The 19,011-nt window shown below is 38.6% G+C and overlaps 1 protein-coding gene across 1 annotated transcript in view; it reads right to left on the reverse strand.

Annotated features, from left to right (window-relative positions):
- The window catches only part of Sptlc3 (serine palmitoyltransferase long chain base subunit 3), a 123,026-nt gene that overhangs the window by 94,896 nt on the left and 9,119 nt on the right, over positions 1-19,011 (reverse strand). The window contains exon 2 of the mRNA XM_050134314.1: positions 3,362-3,547. Coding sequence (XP_049990271.1) covers positions 3,362-3,547 — 186 coding nt within the window. The remainder of the gene's footprint in view (positions 1-3,361; positions 3,548-19,011) is intronic.

Genomic DNA, 19,011 nt, shown 5'->3' on the forward strand with positions numbered 1-19,011 from the left:
AATACAAACAAGCAAACAAATAAAGAAGCAAAACAGAACCAGAGTTGATGACTACAAGGAAACAGCGTCTTCCACACACAGCAGGGCAGTCACACATATATAACAGCATACAACAGATCTGTACAAAGTCAAGGTGGACCAAATTTTAGTACAGAGAGGGCATATGGGCATGAAGTCTCACTGGTAGTGAAGAAACTATTGGTAATGGATAGTTTCTGGAAGAAGGAAAGTCAGTTTATTTTTAAGAGTGTAGCCTCTGGTAAGTTGATCACACTTCAGTGAAATGCCACATATCCAAGAACATTTGGGCATCACAATTTGTACTTGATGGGTTAAAGAAAAAAAGGCACAAAGTTTGGTGTGCAGAGAATAGGTGAAAATCGAAGGAGTTAGTGACAGAAGCACATATGATCAAAATATGTATGAACTTCTCAAAGAACTGATTATATATACATGGTAGACCTCTGATTATCTTTCAGTTTATTCTCTAACTCAGTACAGAAACAAGACAATATAGGTGTTTAAAAAGTTATCTAGGTAAATGGCTCTAAATGGAGTAACTTGATCATTGCCTTGTGTGTCAGTCAGTGCAAGCGGCAAATCTAGTGTGTGGAGGCCAGGAATGTTCTTTAAATTCCTCCAATGTACAAGGCTGCTTTCCAAACAGATGAATCACCTAGTGAGTTAGATATATCAATGCAGATTTTGAGAAAACCTGACCTAGATGAAATAGAAATACTGTGGGATAATATTCTTGTACACTGTAAAGACTTGTCACTCATATTAGTTTAATAAAACTCTGATTAACCAGTAGCCGGGTAGGAAGTATAGACAGAGTGACAAGACTAAGAGAATTTTGGGAAGAATAAAGGCTAAGATGCAGTCACCATCCAGAAGCAAAGGAAGCAAGATAAGAATGCCTTACTGAGAAGACATATCAAGTCACATGGCTTAATATAGATATGAATTATGGGTTAACTTAAGTTGTAAGAGCTAGTTAAGAATAAGCTTGAGCTAATAGGTTAAACAGTTTATAATTAATATGAGCTTCTGTGTGTTTCTTTGGGACTGGATGACTGCAGGACCAGGTGGGATAAAAACTTCTGTCAACAAATGGCACCCAAACATTTGGCAAGAATTTCCACATGAAACCTGAGAAAGCTTTTTTAAAATGCTAGACAGACAAGAACAGAGTCCAGAACAGCTTTTGGTAATCCTCTTTTCTCAAGTAGGCTCCGTTTTCTGGTGGCAAGCAGAGGTACAGCTCCTTTAAGAGAGTCTTCATGACTCAGTGATAATGGCAAAAAACCTCAGAGCTCTTTTAAGGGGCTCTGACACAAAACACTTAAATAGTTTTTATGAGCAGATGACATCAGGCTTCTTGGTGTTGGCATGCATCTTGAAACTCCATAGAGTTGTGACAATAAGCATGGCTCCTGCCAGTACCTCTGCAATGAAGCTAGACTTTTAGAAAGTTAAGTAATGGGGCAGAGCCAGCCACCAAAGCCACAGCTTTAATCCTAGCCATATCTCTTAGCAGATTAAAGACTCACATGGTCAGAAAAAAAATAGAAATATACAGTAAAGACAGATTCAGACAAAAGAGACCTCTAAATAGTTTACAGTGTGTTTACATATATACATAAGGTTGGAAGAGAAAAGAAAAAGGATAGAGAAAGTTCTTTCAAAAAAAAAAAAAGAAAAAGTATAGTTGATTGTGGTGGCACATGCCTTTAATACTGGCACTTGGGAGGCAGAAGCAGGCAGATATCTATTAGTTTGAGGCCAACCTGGTCTATAGAGTAAGTTCCAGGACAGCCAAAAGTACACAGAGAAATCTTGTCTCAAAAAACTAAACATTAAAAAATAAAAAAAAAAAAAAGACAAAGAAAAAGTCCAAATAAAGATGAAAAATACACAGAGAATCTGGATACTATATGTTATTGTGTTGCCATTGTTTGACTGCTGAAAAGGGAGCAACAGTTGCTAAGAGACATTTGATTATAAATGCTGTTGATTAATCCAATCTATATATTTGAAAATACCTTGATTTTGAAATTTATGTCAAAAGATATGTTACTTTAGAGAAGAGGGTTTGTTTTTATTTCTATAGAAAATGTGAGACTAGATTTATTCTGGGATAAGAAAAATAAGGTTTGATTAAGGAAGCCCCCCCCACCCAAAGAATCTCCAATGGGAACAGATTGCCCAGAGATCCAACACTTCAGAGCACTTCTGTTGCAGTTTCTTCTGAGCTCTGCATCCAGAACAGCTTTAAGGCTGCTGGCTGAGGTGATCCAGCTTCACAGAATACTCCAGGCAGGACTTGACCATAATCCTAAATTTTCTTTGAGTCCCCACAAGTTTACCAGTACCCTCAATCAGCAGGGGGCAGCCTAGAAAACTATGTCCACATTTCCCCAAAATGGATTATGGATGTTTGTATTTGTTTATCATGTTGGTTATAATTTTTTTATGGATAATGGTCAAGAAAAAGCTAAACAAAAAGAGATTGGATTCAGGTTTCTTGTTTTGAAAAGAAAAAAAGGGAAAATGCTGTGGGATAATGTTCTTGTACACTGTAAAGATTTGTCACTTGTATTGGTTTAATAAAATGCTGATTGGCCAGTAGCGAGGTAGGAAGTAAAGCTGGGGCAAGCAGACTAGGAGAATTCTAAAAAGAAGAAAGGCAGAGAGTCAGTCACCAGCCAGATAAAGAGGAAGTAAGATGAGAATGCCTCACTGAGAAAAGGAACCAAGCCACGTAGCTAAACATAGGCAAGAATTATGGGTTAGTTTAAGTTGTAAGAGCTAGTTAATTATAAACCTGAGCTAAGCTAATATGCCAAACAGTTTATAATTAATATAAGCCTCTGTGTATTTATTTGGGACTGGGCAGCTGTGGGATTGGGTGTAACAGAAATTTCAGTCTACAAGAAATGTCATATTTCACTCAGATACTTGTTCTTATTTTGGAGTATGGCACAAATGATGCTGAATCTAGAAAACCAGAAGACTAGCTCCTATGTGCACTTACTTTCATTGTTTTCTTTCGCATTGATTTGCTCATCATTAAAATGATCTTTCATCATATATGCTATGGAATTATCATATAAGTTAAGTATTATGTTGAGCAAGAAAGCTTAAATTCTGTTCCTGGCAGTTAATAATATTCTAGTAAATGTGAACAAACAAGGCCACAAATATACAGGGAGACAGAGATTAGTAACTGGATATGAATGAAATTTCTGCTGAATGGTTCTTGGACATGCCATCCTTTCTGGGTTCTGTACCTGAGTCACTGTTTTGGGGAAAGGTAGACAATGACGCAGATCCAGGGGGGGGGGGCAAACATACGTACTTTTTGTTCTTCTCGCTCTACAGCTGCGTTGCATTTTTCTATTCCCCAGCTTCTCATAAAGTCTCTGAGATAGCCAAATAAGGTTCCAATTCCATATCCCATGTAAGTCAAAACCAAGACATAAAGTGGTGGTTCTGGGTAGGACTCAAAGATGGGCTTATCAGAAAAACGTGGCTTCCTATTTTGCTGAAAATACCAAAGAAAATCCAAGGTTAACAATTTTTCATTAAAAACATATTATGATAGCTTTATTTGTCAACTTTTGATCATTAAAATTTAAAGAACACATTTAAAAGTAACGAATTACTTTAAAAATTTTGGAATTTGATAATTGATAAGGATAAAGAGAAGCATAAATTTGATTTACAATCCATAACAATATAGTTGATATAAGAAAACATTCTCAACAAATGATTTGGTGAAAAGTTATGAGTAATGAATGGGATGATTTTAAGATTCCAAAATGCAGCTCCATTAATTAATTCTTAATCATGAATTTAGACTCATTGCCTTACTCAAGTCATCTAAGTACATCTAAGAATAACCAGCCCTTTGTGCTCTTGTGAGGTAGCAATCCATGTTTAGTATTTCCTGTGAAACACTAACCCTGAAGACTGCCAATCATTTGTATGTTTCTATTAAAAGTAAAAAACAAACAAAAATCAAAATCAAAAAAGAGTTAACAGAATCTTTCTAGGTAAATCATATTATGCTATTTCAGCTGGAAATACCATTTTATCTTTGTCCTTATATGGTTTATAGATAAAACTCAGTTTAAATGTGTCTGTGAGGCAAACAAACACATTTTAGGACTTAATGTCACAGTGGAGAGACTTGACATCAAACTCTTTCAATTCTTGTAATATTGACTTGTTCACACTAGCTTTATTGATATTTGCTCAATGAAATAATGGATAAATAGTTTAGATACCAATAGTTTCATTATTATATCATTTCACTGGAAATACACAAATACTTTCTTAACAAATGAAACTAAAGTCAGTCAAACCTCTTAGTGGTTTTCTTTTTTTCTTTCAAGATGGCTCTATTTTTAAAAATTTGTTGAATTATTTTATGTGTATGAGTGTTTTGCTTGCATGAAGGTATCCACACCACCATGCATGTCTCATGACACTAGAAGCCAGAAGAGATCATTTGCCCTTCTGAAGCTGGAGTAGCAGATGCTTGGGAGCTGCCATGTGGTTTCTAGGAAGCGAGACCAGGTCCTCTGCAAGAGCATCAAATGCTTTTATTGTTGAGCTGTCTTTCTAGCTCAGAAAACATTTTCAAATCTAAAATTGAATTATGGTTTGCAAATATGAGATCTTTTCTGTATTCAAATAGACTAGCAATAATGTCTTTCCTAATGAGTTTTTTTCCTGAATATACTATTGTTGTATTCTGAGCCATGTTCCTCAGAATGACTTCAGAATAGGGGTTGTTTTCTATCTGAACTTTGATCAAATTTGGAATATACAGGATGTTGCACTATTGTAGGAGGATCCACCTCTACAGATGATTTCTTTTCCATTGATGTTGGCAACACTGTTGAGAGCAATTTTGCATGTAGTAGGACAACACAAAAGGAGATATGAAATCAGTAAACACAGCATTTCTTTTACAGTGCAATTGTAGTAATAGGAGCAGCGGGTCTGTGTCCCCAGCACCCCGGCCGCCTGGCTAGCTTATGCCCCGAAATAATTACACAGACACTGTATTCTTTTAAACACTGCTTGGCGCATTATATCTAGCCTCTTCTCGGCTAACTCTCACACCTGGACTAGCCCATTTCTAATGCACCCCAAGGTGCGCTTACTGGGAAGATTCTAGCCTACGTCCATCCTGGGTCGGAGCTTCATCATGTGTGCCTCAGAGAGGAGCTATGGAGTCTGTCTGAGGAGTCTTACCTTACTTCCTCTTCCTCCTAGCATTCTGTTCTGTTTACTCCTCCCACCTATGTTTTAACCTATCAGGGCCAAGCAGTTTCTTTATTGCTTAACCAATGAAATAAACAGATTGATATATGACACTCCCACATTATGCAATTACACAGCAGTATATGGGTGTGAAAGGTACAAATTATAATATAGTGAAATATGTAAATGTCACAAGGATGGCTCCAAGGGGATCATACTTTACTGAATGATCAGAAGTGGCTTCCTGAAGAAAGCTGAACTACAGGCCAGCACTGATGGGTAGTGGAAAAGAATGGCAGAGAAGGCAGCAATATAAGTCAGATTGCCTGGCTTCAAATCTGAGTCCTTTTATTTACTAATTGCATGACCTTGTATAAATCTTTTGATTTTTCTGGTTTTCAAGTGTCTCCAATTAAAAAAAATGAGGCTAATAATGTTTGTTTTGGAACTTAAATAATATCTGCAAATGACCTGTCATAGCACAATCACCCATTAGATGTCACAATAGCTCTCATGTTATCTCCTGGAGATAGATGATAGGTGAGAGTGTAAGAATAGGAGATGCTGAGAGATATATTTGGGAACAATGAAAAAAAAAACAAAATTTGCCTTGACAGATATCAATGCTTAGCATTCATAAGGCCCTGTAATTGCTCTTCAGTGCTCTGCACACACACACACACACACACACACACACACACGATATAAAATCAAGTGAATTCTATAGACTCTCCCACCCTTTGCAAGAAAAGTTACATTCAAGATGAGACAACCCATGGAACGTGCACACTTCATTCTGCTCCTCTATCAGGCCTTAAAAAGGAGAATGGATTTGACAATGAGGAACAAGGGAAAGTTTCAGACCATATTTACTCTACCAGGGCAGGAAGTCTAGCCATGAGATGCCCTTTGGGGTGGTAAAATGCCAGTGCAATCCCAGAGGGCTAGAGACAAGGGGAAGCTCACTGTTCTCCTTACAGTGGTATGCATGCAGCTTGGCACACTGTGACCGAATGCTGTCACTGAAGCTTTTCTTTAGAGAGAACACAGGAGTCATCTGTTTATATTATAGCAGCTGAGTGAGTTCTGAGCAGAAAAATGAACCACTGTGAATGACGTGGAATACAAAACTTTGTCAAAATATTTTCTGCTTTCAATATAGAAGCTATTTTCGTGTGTGTATGTGTTTGTGTGTGTGTATGTGTGTATCCATTTTCATAATAGTATTATTGGAATGCTATAGATTCTTTGAACAATTAAAATAGCATAATTGGTAAAAATAAATATTAAAATTTGAATTTACAAAGTATTTGGAAATTGAAAAGACATTGAAAAGATGTAATATTTATTCAAGATAATCTATGGGATAGCTTCAAAGACCAGCGAAAATCTCTAATCATAAACCATAGCCTATTCCCTTCTTATCTTCTTCACACTCTACCACTCAACATGAGAAAGTTTCCCTCTGAGCAGGTCTGGCTCTAGAGATTGAGTTTCCCTTTCCCTACTCCAGTTCTGAGCTGGGATGAGATGACTATCTGTCAACATTCTTATCTTGCTCCGGTGCTGCTGTACAGAGGCCAAATTCCATGCAATGTGCCTAAGAGATAAGAAGTTGTCTTTCTTCATTGGGGACACACTTTTAGGGTGGAGAGTACACTAAGGTTGGCTGGAAGTACAGCAGCCCCAAGATTTCCATGGAAGACGAGAAAAACCAAGATATCCAAAGATTACTGTGCCACCCAGAGAGCCCTGTCCCTAAAGCCTAGAGACACAGGAACTGTTCCACAGCTGGTTCTGAAACAATGACTTGTTAACTTTACTGAGGAGGAGAGTTTGACGATAAAAACATAAAATTTTCATACTTTAAATACTTGAATTTATTGGGAACAGAAAATAGGAGAATTTGGGGTGATGATATACTCCTGAAAAAAAAATTGAAGCTTCAGTGGCAAACAGTGTAGAAGAGACCAGGGACTCCAAAAATTACAAGTTGAACTGCCGGCATGAGTCGATCTTCCAGAGAGAACCAGGCAAGTGCATAGCTAAAACAGGCCCTTTCAGGATCAGACCAAACCTCAAAGGTTGACTTCAAAAACATACCCTTGAGAAAATCGTGATTCTGATCAAATCAGGTGATAGGGCAGCTTATGCCTTGTGGGGATATTAGTCAATAAAATAATTTCCCTGGAAGTATGGAGACTAGCAGCTGATATTGATACCCATTGAGAATGGTAGCTCACCAGAGTGATTTAGTAAAGACGATGCTAGGAGAAGCCTGTTTTAACTTCTGTCGCTCCAATGCAGATGAGAAGGAAGATATTGGCAGCGGTAGAGCTTCGTGTTCTGAGATGAGCGGTATTATGGAAGTAGCTTCATGAAGCTAATAAAGCAAGAAAACACAAAGATGCACAAGGCATACACACACACACAAAGACACACAAACACATGCATACAAACACATACACAAAGATACCACGTACACACAAAATCTTTGTGAGGGGATGATTTTTATGCAGAAGTATGAGAATATATTATTTTAAAGTTCATTTAGTGAAAAAAAACCCATGAGCTCAGTAAAGAAATAGGAAAACATAACCTATACAAAGAGTAAGTAAGGAAGACCTGGCAAGAGAAACTGTCCATGGGGATGACCCAGATGTTAGACTTAGCAAAGATGTCAATGCATCTTAGAAGAAAAAATAAAGCTCTTTGTGGGAAAAGCAAGTGATTTCAGACAGTTATTTAGAACCAATCCCCCCAAACAAAACAAGGGCAGAAAACAAAAGCAAATGTTGCCATAAAAATATGCATATCACAACTGTGTTCAAAATGTTAAAAGAAGACATGTTGAAAGAAATAAAAAAAGCATGATGACAGTGTTTCCCCAAATAAAGAGACTCAGTCAGGAAATAGGTATAAGATATTGGAACAACTGGGTATGGTGACATGTAATCCAGAACCTGGCAGACTGAAACAGAAGGACCGTGAGTTCAAGGCTAGTGATGGTTACCAGAGAAACTCTCTCAGAAAGATGCATAATAACTTGTGGAGGCCAAGGAATGCAAGTACATTCACCACTGTTGGGTCGGAGAGTTTGAAAGACTAATGGGCATAATTGTACCTTCTAACTCAGGAGGTGCCTGCCTGGCCCCTTTTGAAGTTAAGATAGTTTGGGGCCATCCTGACAGGTGGTCAAAATGTGCAAATATACTTCTGCTCCTTTTTTTTTTTTGTAACTATGAGGTCACCTGGGGAAGGGCTGTCTTTCAGGTATGTGACTCAGTGTATGTAATTTGGGCATCTAGCTACCTTGGCCACAGAATGCTGATGATGGGAGGCCTCAGAATTGGCCCTGTGAGTTAATCTTGTGTATCATGCTAATGAAGCCTTTTGTTACCTTCTCCCCCAGTTTACACTGGGTATAAAAGCTGTAGAAAAATAAATGTGGGTGATTTCAGGATCAGAGTGATTCCCAAAATACCCTCCTGATACTGTCTTATGTTTTCTGTTTTATTTTTATGCATCTTCATATTCCTTTGTATAATTTCTCCAGTTACCATGCCCCTACCCTGGGGAAGAGGTGATTTTGTTGAGACCAGTCCTCAACAATAACTGCAATAGAAAATTAGCATGTAGACTCATCATATTAAAATTGGAAGTCAAAAGAGTCAGAAAATGTTAACTAAGGATTTATACAAGCCAAAGCCCAAGACCCACAAAGGTAAAGAAATATAAGGGGAAATGACGGCAGCATCTGGAAAATGTGAGATATCTCTTAAGACAGAAACATTTACCTAATCTGAGAGGAAAGAGAAGAGATAGGAAATGGCTAGTAAAATATCATAGGAATATTGGCCGAAAACTCGCCCAATTTTGAGGATGTATATTGAACTCACATTTAGATGTAGTGGGATGATCCTTCCATGTGTTGTGAATATGTATTGCTCTGACTGGTTAAAAAATAAAACTAATTTGACCTATTAGCCAGGCAGAATAAAGCTAGACAGGAAAATCAAACAGGATACAGGGAGAAAGAAGGGTGAATTCGAGAGAGAGAGATGCAAGCCCAAGAAACAAGACACCAACAAACCAGTAAAGCCACGGCCACGTGGTAATACAGAGACGAATAGAAATGGGTTAATTTAAATGTAAAAGATAGTTAGTGGTAATCTTGAACTGTGAAACATTCTATAATTAAAATAAGCACTCTGAGTGATTATTTAAGAGCAGCTGTGGGATGGGACAGGACAGAGAAACCTCCTTTTACAATTTCTATCTAACATAACTTATAAAGAAAATAGATCCGCTTACATAAACATGATAGTAAAAATGTGGGTGATAAAGATGAAGAGCATAAAAAAGTAATTCATCACATCTTAGTGACCACAGTGAGGTGGACACTCTCCTTCAGCAGACAGGATGGTGTCCAGAAGTCACCATATTCAAAACGTAGAAAGATTAGGAAATGCGGATTGGAAAAACCAGGTTTGAAAAGCTATTGCAAAATAAAAATACTGCAAGAGAAGCCATAACTGGAAGGATTTATGAATAGAAGAAAGCTTAGGAGAAAAGAACCCAAAAGAAATTCTTCGGCCTTGTGGAGGTGGGAAGAGTGAAGGGAAGGGAGGCTGTGATTAGAATATATTGTATGAGAGAAGAATAAATGAAAAAAGTCTCAAATGGCACTTCAAACATAGTCATCTCTACTCCTAAGAACAAAGGAAATATCATTATATAATTATGAAAATGTAACATGTACGTTTTTTGGTTTCTTTTTCTAGTAAATTAGTTTAAAAGACATTATGCAATACAGGATGTTCAAGCTTATTATTGAAGCTGTCATTAGACACACATGAAATAAAGGATTTAGATATAAGAGACTGCATTAGAGTAGGCAAATGATGCACGGTGGCAGCAAGAACCCACGGGAACTGATGAGTGGAGAAGGAAATGGGAAATGGGTGTTAATAGAAGTAGCACATGTGTCTCTCTCTCTTGCCCTGTTCATGTGTCTGTACTTAATATACATGCATGATTATTTTAATGATGCATATGCATCGTCTAGCTTGTGTCCTTTACTCTAACCTGTTCAAAAGAACAGGGCTACATTGGCAGCCTTGAATGTTTATGTTAAGCACCAAAGAAACTACTAAGAAAATGCAAGAATATAAGGAGACCCATTAAATAATAAAAATATTACATTGGATCAATCACTTAATGAAAAAAGAAGCATTAAAGTTAGACTAGATACAAGACACCCAGAAAGCAAAGCAAAACAAACAGAACAACAACAACAAACCTCGCAGACATAAACCTAATAATTCTTTTTTTAATTTAATTTCTTTATTGATTATCTATGGAGTTTCACATCGTGCATCCCAATTCTGCTCACCTTCCTGATCCCGCATATCCTCCCCTCAACCCTGTAGTGCCCCCTCCACAAAAGAATACAAAACAAAGCAAGCAAGCAAGCAAAAGCAAGAACAACCCAAAACAAAACAAAGCCACTGCCAACAGAAACAACACCAAAAGAAAATTAATACAATTCTGCTTCTCTTTTTTTTCTGCCTCTCCAGCACCTCTTTATTTGTCCTGGTGGCACTGGAGGCATCACTGTTTCATAGTTTACCCTTCACCCTATCAGCTTTACTAGCAAATGTTCATTGCAACGAGTCACTGGTCTGGTTCAAGGCCACTGTCCTCACTGGATCCTCACTGAACTCGTTTGGGTATTGTTCCATAGGACCAGTAACTTCAATGCCCTTCAGCAGGTCCTAGATGTGGTAAATGCTAGGGTGGGCCAACCTGAGGCTGGGCTGTGGGCCTAGGTGGGAGCTGAGCTTGTCAATTCAAGCTACTGGGGCCACCCTTCTCAGCTGAGGGGGTGGAGTCACCTCCTTTAACTCCATGTCCTCAGGGTAGGTTCTTCCTTGCCTGTGATAAGGGGTGAAGCCTTCTCTCCTGAGTGCAGGGGGGGGGGGAGACAGCTCTCTTGCTGTGATGTCCAGGGAGAGGCAAGGCCAGCTTTCCCAAGACCCATCGAAGGGCAGGGCTGACTCAGCAGGACCCTCTGACTTCATCCCACATAGTTCCTAAGGCCTCCTGAGGTGACACAGGCCACAGACATCAATCAACACAGACCCCAGCTGCAACTGGACCATAGACCCAGACATAGCCCTCGGTAGCACCTTGGGCCCAGACATTCTGGTTCCGGGTAGAAGCAATGGCCACTTAGGTAAGGATGATTCTGGCGCTCCATAACACCAAGGCCGCAGGTTGTCCCCCGCCCCCCACCAGCCCTGGGCTTCTATGTGACCTTTGGTGGCAATATGGGACTTAGACTTCAACATAGCTCCAGACATAGTCCTTGGTAGCACCTGGGGCTGGATGCCCCCACTGCCCCAGATGGCAGTGCAAGCCACTCAGATCAGCACAGGCCCTAGCTGACATGGCCATCAGCTGCAATTCTGACCTGGATGTCACCATGACATTGAGTAGCACACAGATATGCATGGATTCTGGCCCTGGAACACCAACCTGGACTCAGGCGGTTGATCTGACCCTAGGCAACTCACGGCCCTGAGTAAACCTTGTCACTTAGGAAATTCTTGTCACATAGGAAAAGGGAATAGAGGAAGCAGTTGCATCAGGTGACAGAGTGTCAAGCTGAACAAAGGCAGTGTGAAATCCAGCTATGGAAACACAGATTCACAGTTGCAAATCAGCTGGCAGAGTGGAGCCCCGTGGCGTGAGAGCCACCTCCATCAGAAAGCTGTGGGGCTGCACCCGGTGACCTCAGAGCTAAATTGAACTTAGAAATAGGCATTTGGTTTTGTTGTAAAGAATCACTTTGGATTGGTAAGATGGCAATCCACTAGGAAATGTAGCAATGACAAACATGCATGGCTAAGAAATTCACAAATCCGTGAAACAAAACCTGACAGAAGTAGAGGAAGAGAAAATTCTACAATTATAGTAGGAACGTCGGTATTCTGCTCTTGATACTAGATGAAACAGCAGACAGCTATAGGATTCTTCTCCCCCAAACAGAAAAATAGACAGTTTTCTCAAGAACGTGTACAAACTAGGTGTAAAACAAGCCCCCAATAAATTTAAAATAATTGGAATTATGCAGTGTTTTCTCCAACTGCAATGAATTAAAAACAAGTAACAGAAAAAGATATGGGAAGCTTACAAATATGCAGAAATAAAACAACACATTCCAAAACTGGAATGGGTCATTGAAGAAATCAAACAAAGTTAGAAAACATTTTGAGATCAATAAATATGAAGGATACAACCACGCTTATTGGATATAACTAAGCAGTATTTCATGTGAAATAGCTGTGGTGCCTACGTCAGAAAAGAAAGATCTCAGATTAATAATCTGTCGCTGGGAAAAGTAGAATAAGTTAAAGTTAAATCTAATAGGAAAAAAAGAGAAAAAATACAACAAAACCTAAGCCGGCAATAGAGAATTTGCTTCTTCTAATGACATAAGCCTTTAATCCTAGCACTTGGGGATGGGGGCAGAGGCAAGTGGATCTATGTGAATTCCCTGGTCTACAGAGTGAGTGCCCAGACAGTCAAGGCTACACAGAGAAAGCCTGTCTTTAAAAAGAAAAAAAAATGATGACTGATCATGAGAATACTCAAATTACCAAAGTCAGAAAAGAACAGGAGACCCTACTGCTGACTGTGTGGGAGAGAGCTATTCTGAGGTGATATCATAGGTAACTGTATGTTAACTCAATAGAGCGTTTAAGAAATGAATACATTATAAGGAAGTCTTTGATACAAAATCTGATTCATACGGAAAATCTGAACAGACTCATAGCAAGGAAAAACACTAAATTACTGACTTACACCTTCTAAAATGACCAAACCCAGATGATGTCACTGGTAAATTCAACCAAACATTTAACAGGTAATGTATACCAATTCTTCTTAAATAATTGGAAAATATTAAAGAAAAGGAAACTGCTAAATTCACTAAAGTCAATATTATCTTTGGATCAAAGGTATTGACTAGTATCAAGCTTTAGACCAGTATCTCAAATGTTTGGGTGAGAATTATTTTTAAAATCATGTTGCAGGTAGCACATTTATAACAGGTAGCAAGTCATAACACACTTATCCCATGCTCTACATTTTCAGGCTCTCCTTGAAACTGTCTTGGGCCCCTTGGCTACTGTTAGAGCTAGCAAGTTGCAGACTGAGGCCATCAGAAGCTGGATGTTACATAGAGGATAAGAGATGGAGAGATGGGAATCCCTACAACTCTCGATGAGCCTGTTGAGTCATGGAATCTACCACCTGAGACTTCTCAATATGCAAAGAATGATAAAGGTCATTTAAAAAAGAAATCTATCGCTCTTTGAGTTCTCCATTACTTACAGCTGATCGCATTCCATCCATCAGTACCCAGTCCTTAGTGAGAGAGGCAGAACCGACGTTAGTCATCTGCACATGGATGTACTCATTTCAGTGACTTAGACTGGGAATGAGTACTCTGTTCCAACTTCCAAAAATAAATTACTCGCCGCTAGCATTTTAACTATCAATCACGCCCAACGGCAGGTAGGTTCAGAATAGTCCTTTCTTCAACAGAATCCTTCACTTCAGATAGCTGAAGAGCTGACTGATTCCAAGCCTACTAATTTTCTCTTCTAAAATACCATCAAATGTGAAGCTGATGTTGCCGAAGGCCTATGAGGGACACAACATGGAGAACGGTAGCAGTGGGATGGTGTGAGGAAGGTGAACGCGTCCAGTTCTACCTTACTTGGCAAAGCCTTAAGTGCAACTTAAATGGCATTGCTTAAAACTCGAACTCCCTTAAGTTGTCTGGGAAATTTGGAAGACGAGTAGCTGCCTCTCTGTCTTCCCTTATCTTAGATCCATTCCATATCCAACTAGCGTTAGATTAAAAAATATTTTTTTTATTTATTAAAGATTTCTGTCTCTTACCCCCAGCCGCCTCCCCTTCCCCCCCCCCTCCCCCAATCGAGTCCCCCTCCCTCGTCAGTCCAAAGAGCAATCAGGGTTCCCTGCCCTGTGGGAAGTCCGAGGACCACCCACCTCCATCCAGGTCTAGTAAGGTGAGCATCCAAATTGCCTAGGCTCCCACAAAACCAATAGGTGCAGTAGGATCAAAAACCCATTGCCATTGTTCTTGAGGTCTCAGTAGTCCTCATTGCCCGCTATGTTCAGCAAGACCGGTTTTAACCCAGGCTTTTTCAGACCCAGGCCAGCTGGCCTTGGTGAGTTCCCGATAGAACATCCCCATTGTCTCAGTGTGTGGGTGCACCCCTCGCGGTCCTGAGTTCCTTGCTCGTGCTCTCTCTCCTTCTGCTCCTGATTTGGACCTCGAGATTTCAGTCCGGTGCTCCAATGTGGGTCTCTGTCTCTGTCTCCTTTCATCGCCTGATGAAGGTTAATATTCAGGAGGAAGCCTATATGTCTTTCTTTGGGTTCTCCTTCTTATTTAGCTTCTCTAAGAACCCGAATTATAGGCTCAATGTCCTTTGGACTTCTTGAAGTTTGCAGGCAAATGGATGGAAATAGAAAACACTATCCTGAGTGAGGTTAGCCAGACCCAAAAAGAGGAACATGGGATGTACTCACTCATATTTGGTTTCTAGTCATAAAAACTATTTTTTAAAAGTGCACCTGAACTGAACATGCACAGCTATTATTCGTTGTCACTGTCCTCTAAACAATAAACTGTGAGAAGCATTTACAACTCTGTAATTCATGTTGATTATGTATCATGATTAGTCTAAAGTGATCTTAAGTAATTGGCGAACACAGTAGGTTATATAACCTTTCATAGCATTTTACATATTATCAGTAAAGAGACTTGAATATCAGTAGAGTTTGCTCTTTTTGATTGGTCCTGGAAACAATACCCCATGGCTACCAAGTAATGAATGTATTTATACAATAGCATTGCATCATGTATTTTACAGATAAAAACCATTTAAAACACTTTATTTAGTCTTGTGACTCAGACTAACTAGTCACTAAGAATTAACAGGGTTGTTAAACACTTTATTTTCTACCTGCTTATTACCAGTAAACAGAAACAAAATTGTTGCATACATTAATTTTTATTGAAAATAGATTTTTCATATGATATATTCTGTTTACCATTTCCCCTTCACCAATTGCTCCCAGATTCCCCCTCTATGAACTAGAAATAAACAGGTAGAAAATAAAAATTTGAACAAACGCTATTTAAAGTAAAACCAAACAAAATATGATGCAGAATCCTGGATTATATAATGGGGACAAAAATTATAGGAAAAATAGATGGAATACAAATAAACTCTATAGTTCACCACAGTTTGCAAATATTAATTTTGTAATGTTTACAGAGGTATCACGATGGTGTAAGATACTAGGATATGCTGAGTGAAAAAGAGTTCCAGGAATTTTCAGTCTGTCTTTGTATCTCTTTTGTAAATCTAATTTTTTTTTTCAAAATAAAAGCATCATATATCTGTCTCTGTCTCTCTGTCTCTGTCACTGGGAAAAGTAGAATAAGTTAAAGTTAAATCTAATAGAAAAAAAGAAAAAAAATACAACAAAACCTAAGCAGGCAATAGAGAATCTGGAGAGAGAGACAGAGACAGAGAACATGAGAGGGAGAGAGAGCTGCTTCTGCTCAGATTATGTCATCTGATTCCTTTTGTAAACAGTCATGTTTAATAAAGCCTCATAGACACAACATTTTCCTGGTACTATTCACTCTGTGCTTTAAGATACCTGGTTTAGTTACTACTGATGGAAGCTTTCTAAAGACTGAACCAATACACAGATTAGCATCTATATAGATAAAGGTAGCCCAGATAAAGGAAGGGTTCACCTGCTGGTTTTCAACCAGAAAAACGTCCCTGTTGTTGAGCCATAATTCCAATGGGATCAAGAGCTACTTTCATTTTTGTCTGTAGCAAAGGAGAGCAAACAAATGGGAAGCATATATAAAAATGCTATAATAAAACTCATTACTTTGTATAATTTTTAAGAACTATTAAAAATTGAAATTGTAAAAATGTATCTGCCAGAAGTAAATATATTTCTTTTTTCTCAAAAAAGAAAAGAAAAACTGCATGTAAAACCTTCCATTTCTGCCTTAGAATGTGAAGGAGTAGAACCTAGAAGGACATCATCTTGCTAAAAAACTCAGTTTAATGCTGAAAAGTAATTCCCAAAGGCAACTCAGGCATGAAACACGGAAGGTGGAAATCTACTGGGCCCACAAAGTTAAATAGCTTTTAGTTTTGATATAATTATAGCCATTAATCAACTGATTCAACCAACAAATGAAGACAGAGATACAGTGATAAACAGGTAGATGCCTCTCCTGGCTCTCACACACTTAGGAGTCCCCAGGAGTCAGAAAAAGTGGAGCACTCTTTCAAATCCCATGACTCATGATTATTTCTGCGGGAAGTACTTTGGAAATTCTGGACTAAATATTATATTGTCATTAGAACTAGGAAGTTCTTTGGCAATTGCAGAATAAAGAACTTGGGGACTCGAGATGGAATAAAACGTCCACCAAGATGATAAAAGCAGTTGTCCAGAGGTAAAGGGACCCACATCTCTCCTGAAGCTCTCATTTCTCTCTTGGAATCGTTCCACCCATTGCTACATGCCTTTATCTTCTTGGCTCATCATTCAAGCCCTTGGTCAATTGTTTCATGGTTTATGAAACATTCCCTCCCTCTTCTAGACAATGTTACAACATCTTTCTCCAAAGTCCCACAGTAACCCCAACGATTCTCTATTACCCGTGACTCTTTCCACCTGGATTCAGGCTGAGCATTAAGCAACTAATACCTATTAAGCTTGTTGAATTTAAAATACAAATAAAAGGTGGAGGACAACAGGAGGGATCAGGAAGGTCATGTTGGGGAAGGTACGAAAGGGAGCGTAAGGAAATAGATATCCTGATAGAGGAAACCATTTTGGGGTTAGCGAGAAACCTGACATGAGAAAAATCCCCAGGAATCCACAAGGATGATACAGCTAAGAATCTAAGCAGTAGTGGAGAGGGTGCCTTAAATGTCCTTCCCCTGTAATCACATTGATGACTATTTTAATTGTCATCATACAACCTCCATCCAGTAACTCATGGAGGCAGATACGGAGATCCACAGCTACGCACCGTGCCGAGCTCATAGAGCCCAGTTGGAGAGAGGAAAAAGTGATAATTTGAACAAAGAAGTTAAGACCATAATAGGAAAACCCACAAAAACAACTGACCTGAGCTAGTGGGAGCTACAGACAAAAAGGAAAGTAGCTCTTGATCCCATTGGAATTATGGCTCAACAACAGGGATGTTTTTCTGGTGGAAAACCAGCAGGTGAACCCTTTCTTTATCTGGGCTACCTTTAATCTATATAGATGCTAATCTGTGTATTGGTTCTCCTGTTAGCGATTAAATTCTTCTATGTTAAGAAGTTGAAAAGCTTCCAAAGTAACATGGTCTTAGGAAAATCTATCTAGTAAAATTAATCTGAAAACAGTGTAGATCAAAAGTCACAGAAAGATATACTTTATATATGTGTATTTCATTATAAATTTTACCTCAAAATAAAAGAACTATTGAAAAATATTAAAGGCTAGTTCATGGCTCACATGCTGAGTAGTTTGGGGACAAAGTGTAATGTCTCTACAACTTCTCTAAAATGCACAATATGTACGAACTTACGAATGAACAGAGGGATAGATAAATGCGTAGATTTACAACAGAATATAACAAAATATCAGCTGTAAAATGTAAATAATAGCTTTCTGAGCTTTTTTTGTAGCGTTTTTAAAAACATTCTGTAAGTTTGCAAATACTTGTAATAAAATTCTGTAGTAAAAGGTTTTGGTCTAGTCACAAAAATACAGATGCAGGGCTAGCTTATACATGTAATGAGATATTTAGCCAGTTACTGGCTCCGTTTTCTCATCTGTAAAATGAGCACAAGAATACTTTAATCTTGTTTGGATATTTGAAGACTTAATAAATTAGTATTATGCAAAGTTCTTAACTGTAGGACAATGTAAAAATTTATTAGTTAAATTTTAGAAAATTATTTTTTTGTATGAAGTCACTGATGACAAAGTAGATTGAACTGACTTTTCTTAGATGTCAGATTCTGAGGAATGGAGGGTTTATTGGTACCTGATGACAAGTCCACGTGTCTGAGGGAATTAACCAGCTTCTTCCTAATCCAGGCAGATTTTGTTTTCTTCTAAGAGGTGGTAAGATTCATATTGACACAAATGAGCTACATTTTATTTCTATCTTCAGCACGTCCTACTTTTAAAAGCTCGATTCTGCCCCCAGGCTTAGAATACAGCACAAGTACTGTCTGTATCCCCCACAAAAATGTCTGGTGCCCGGCTGTCCTAAACAATCTAGTGACAAGGGATTTTTACAAAGATAGTATCTTTCCTTCTTTCTCTCCCTCCCTCCTCCTTTCTCCTTCCCTTCATCTTCCCTCCCCTCTTCACTGCTACCTTCCTTTGCTCTCTATCTTTCTCTCTCTGACAGATTCTCACAGTTGGGCTGGTTCTGATTCTCAGATCTCCATCTCCTATGTGCCAGGTTATAGGTGTGGTGAAGAAGATTCTCATTAGTCACCGTGTTCTCCCACAATGGTTATAGCATGATAGCAGGCTGTAAACGTCGACAGTTGCAATAAATTCTATGTATCACACAGAAGATAT

Source organism: Alexandromys fortis, unplaced genomic scaffold, assembly GCF_014885135.2.
Source record: "Alexandromys fortis isolate MF-2015 unplaced genomic scaffold, M_Fortis_MF-2015_v1.1 scaffold_6, whole genome shotgun sequence".
NCBI classification, from domain to species: domain Eukaryota; kingdom Metazoa; phylum Chordata; class Mammalia; order Rodentia; family Cricetidae; genus Alexandromys; species Alexandromys fortis.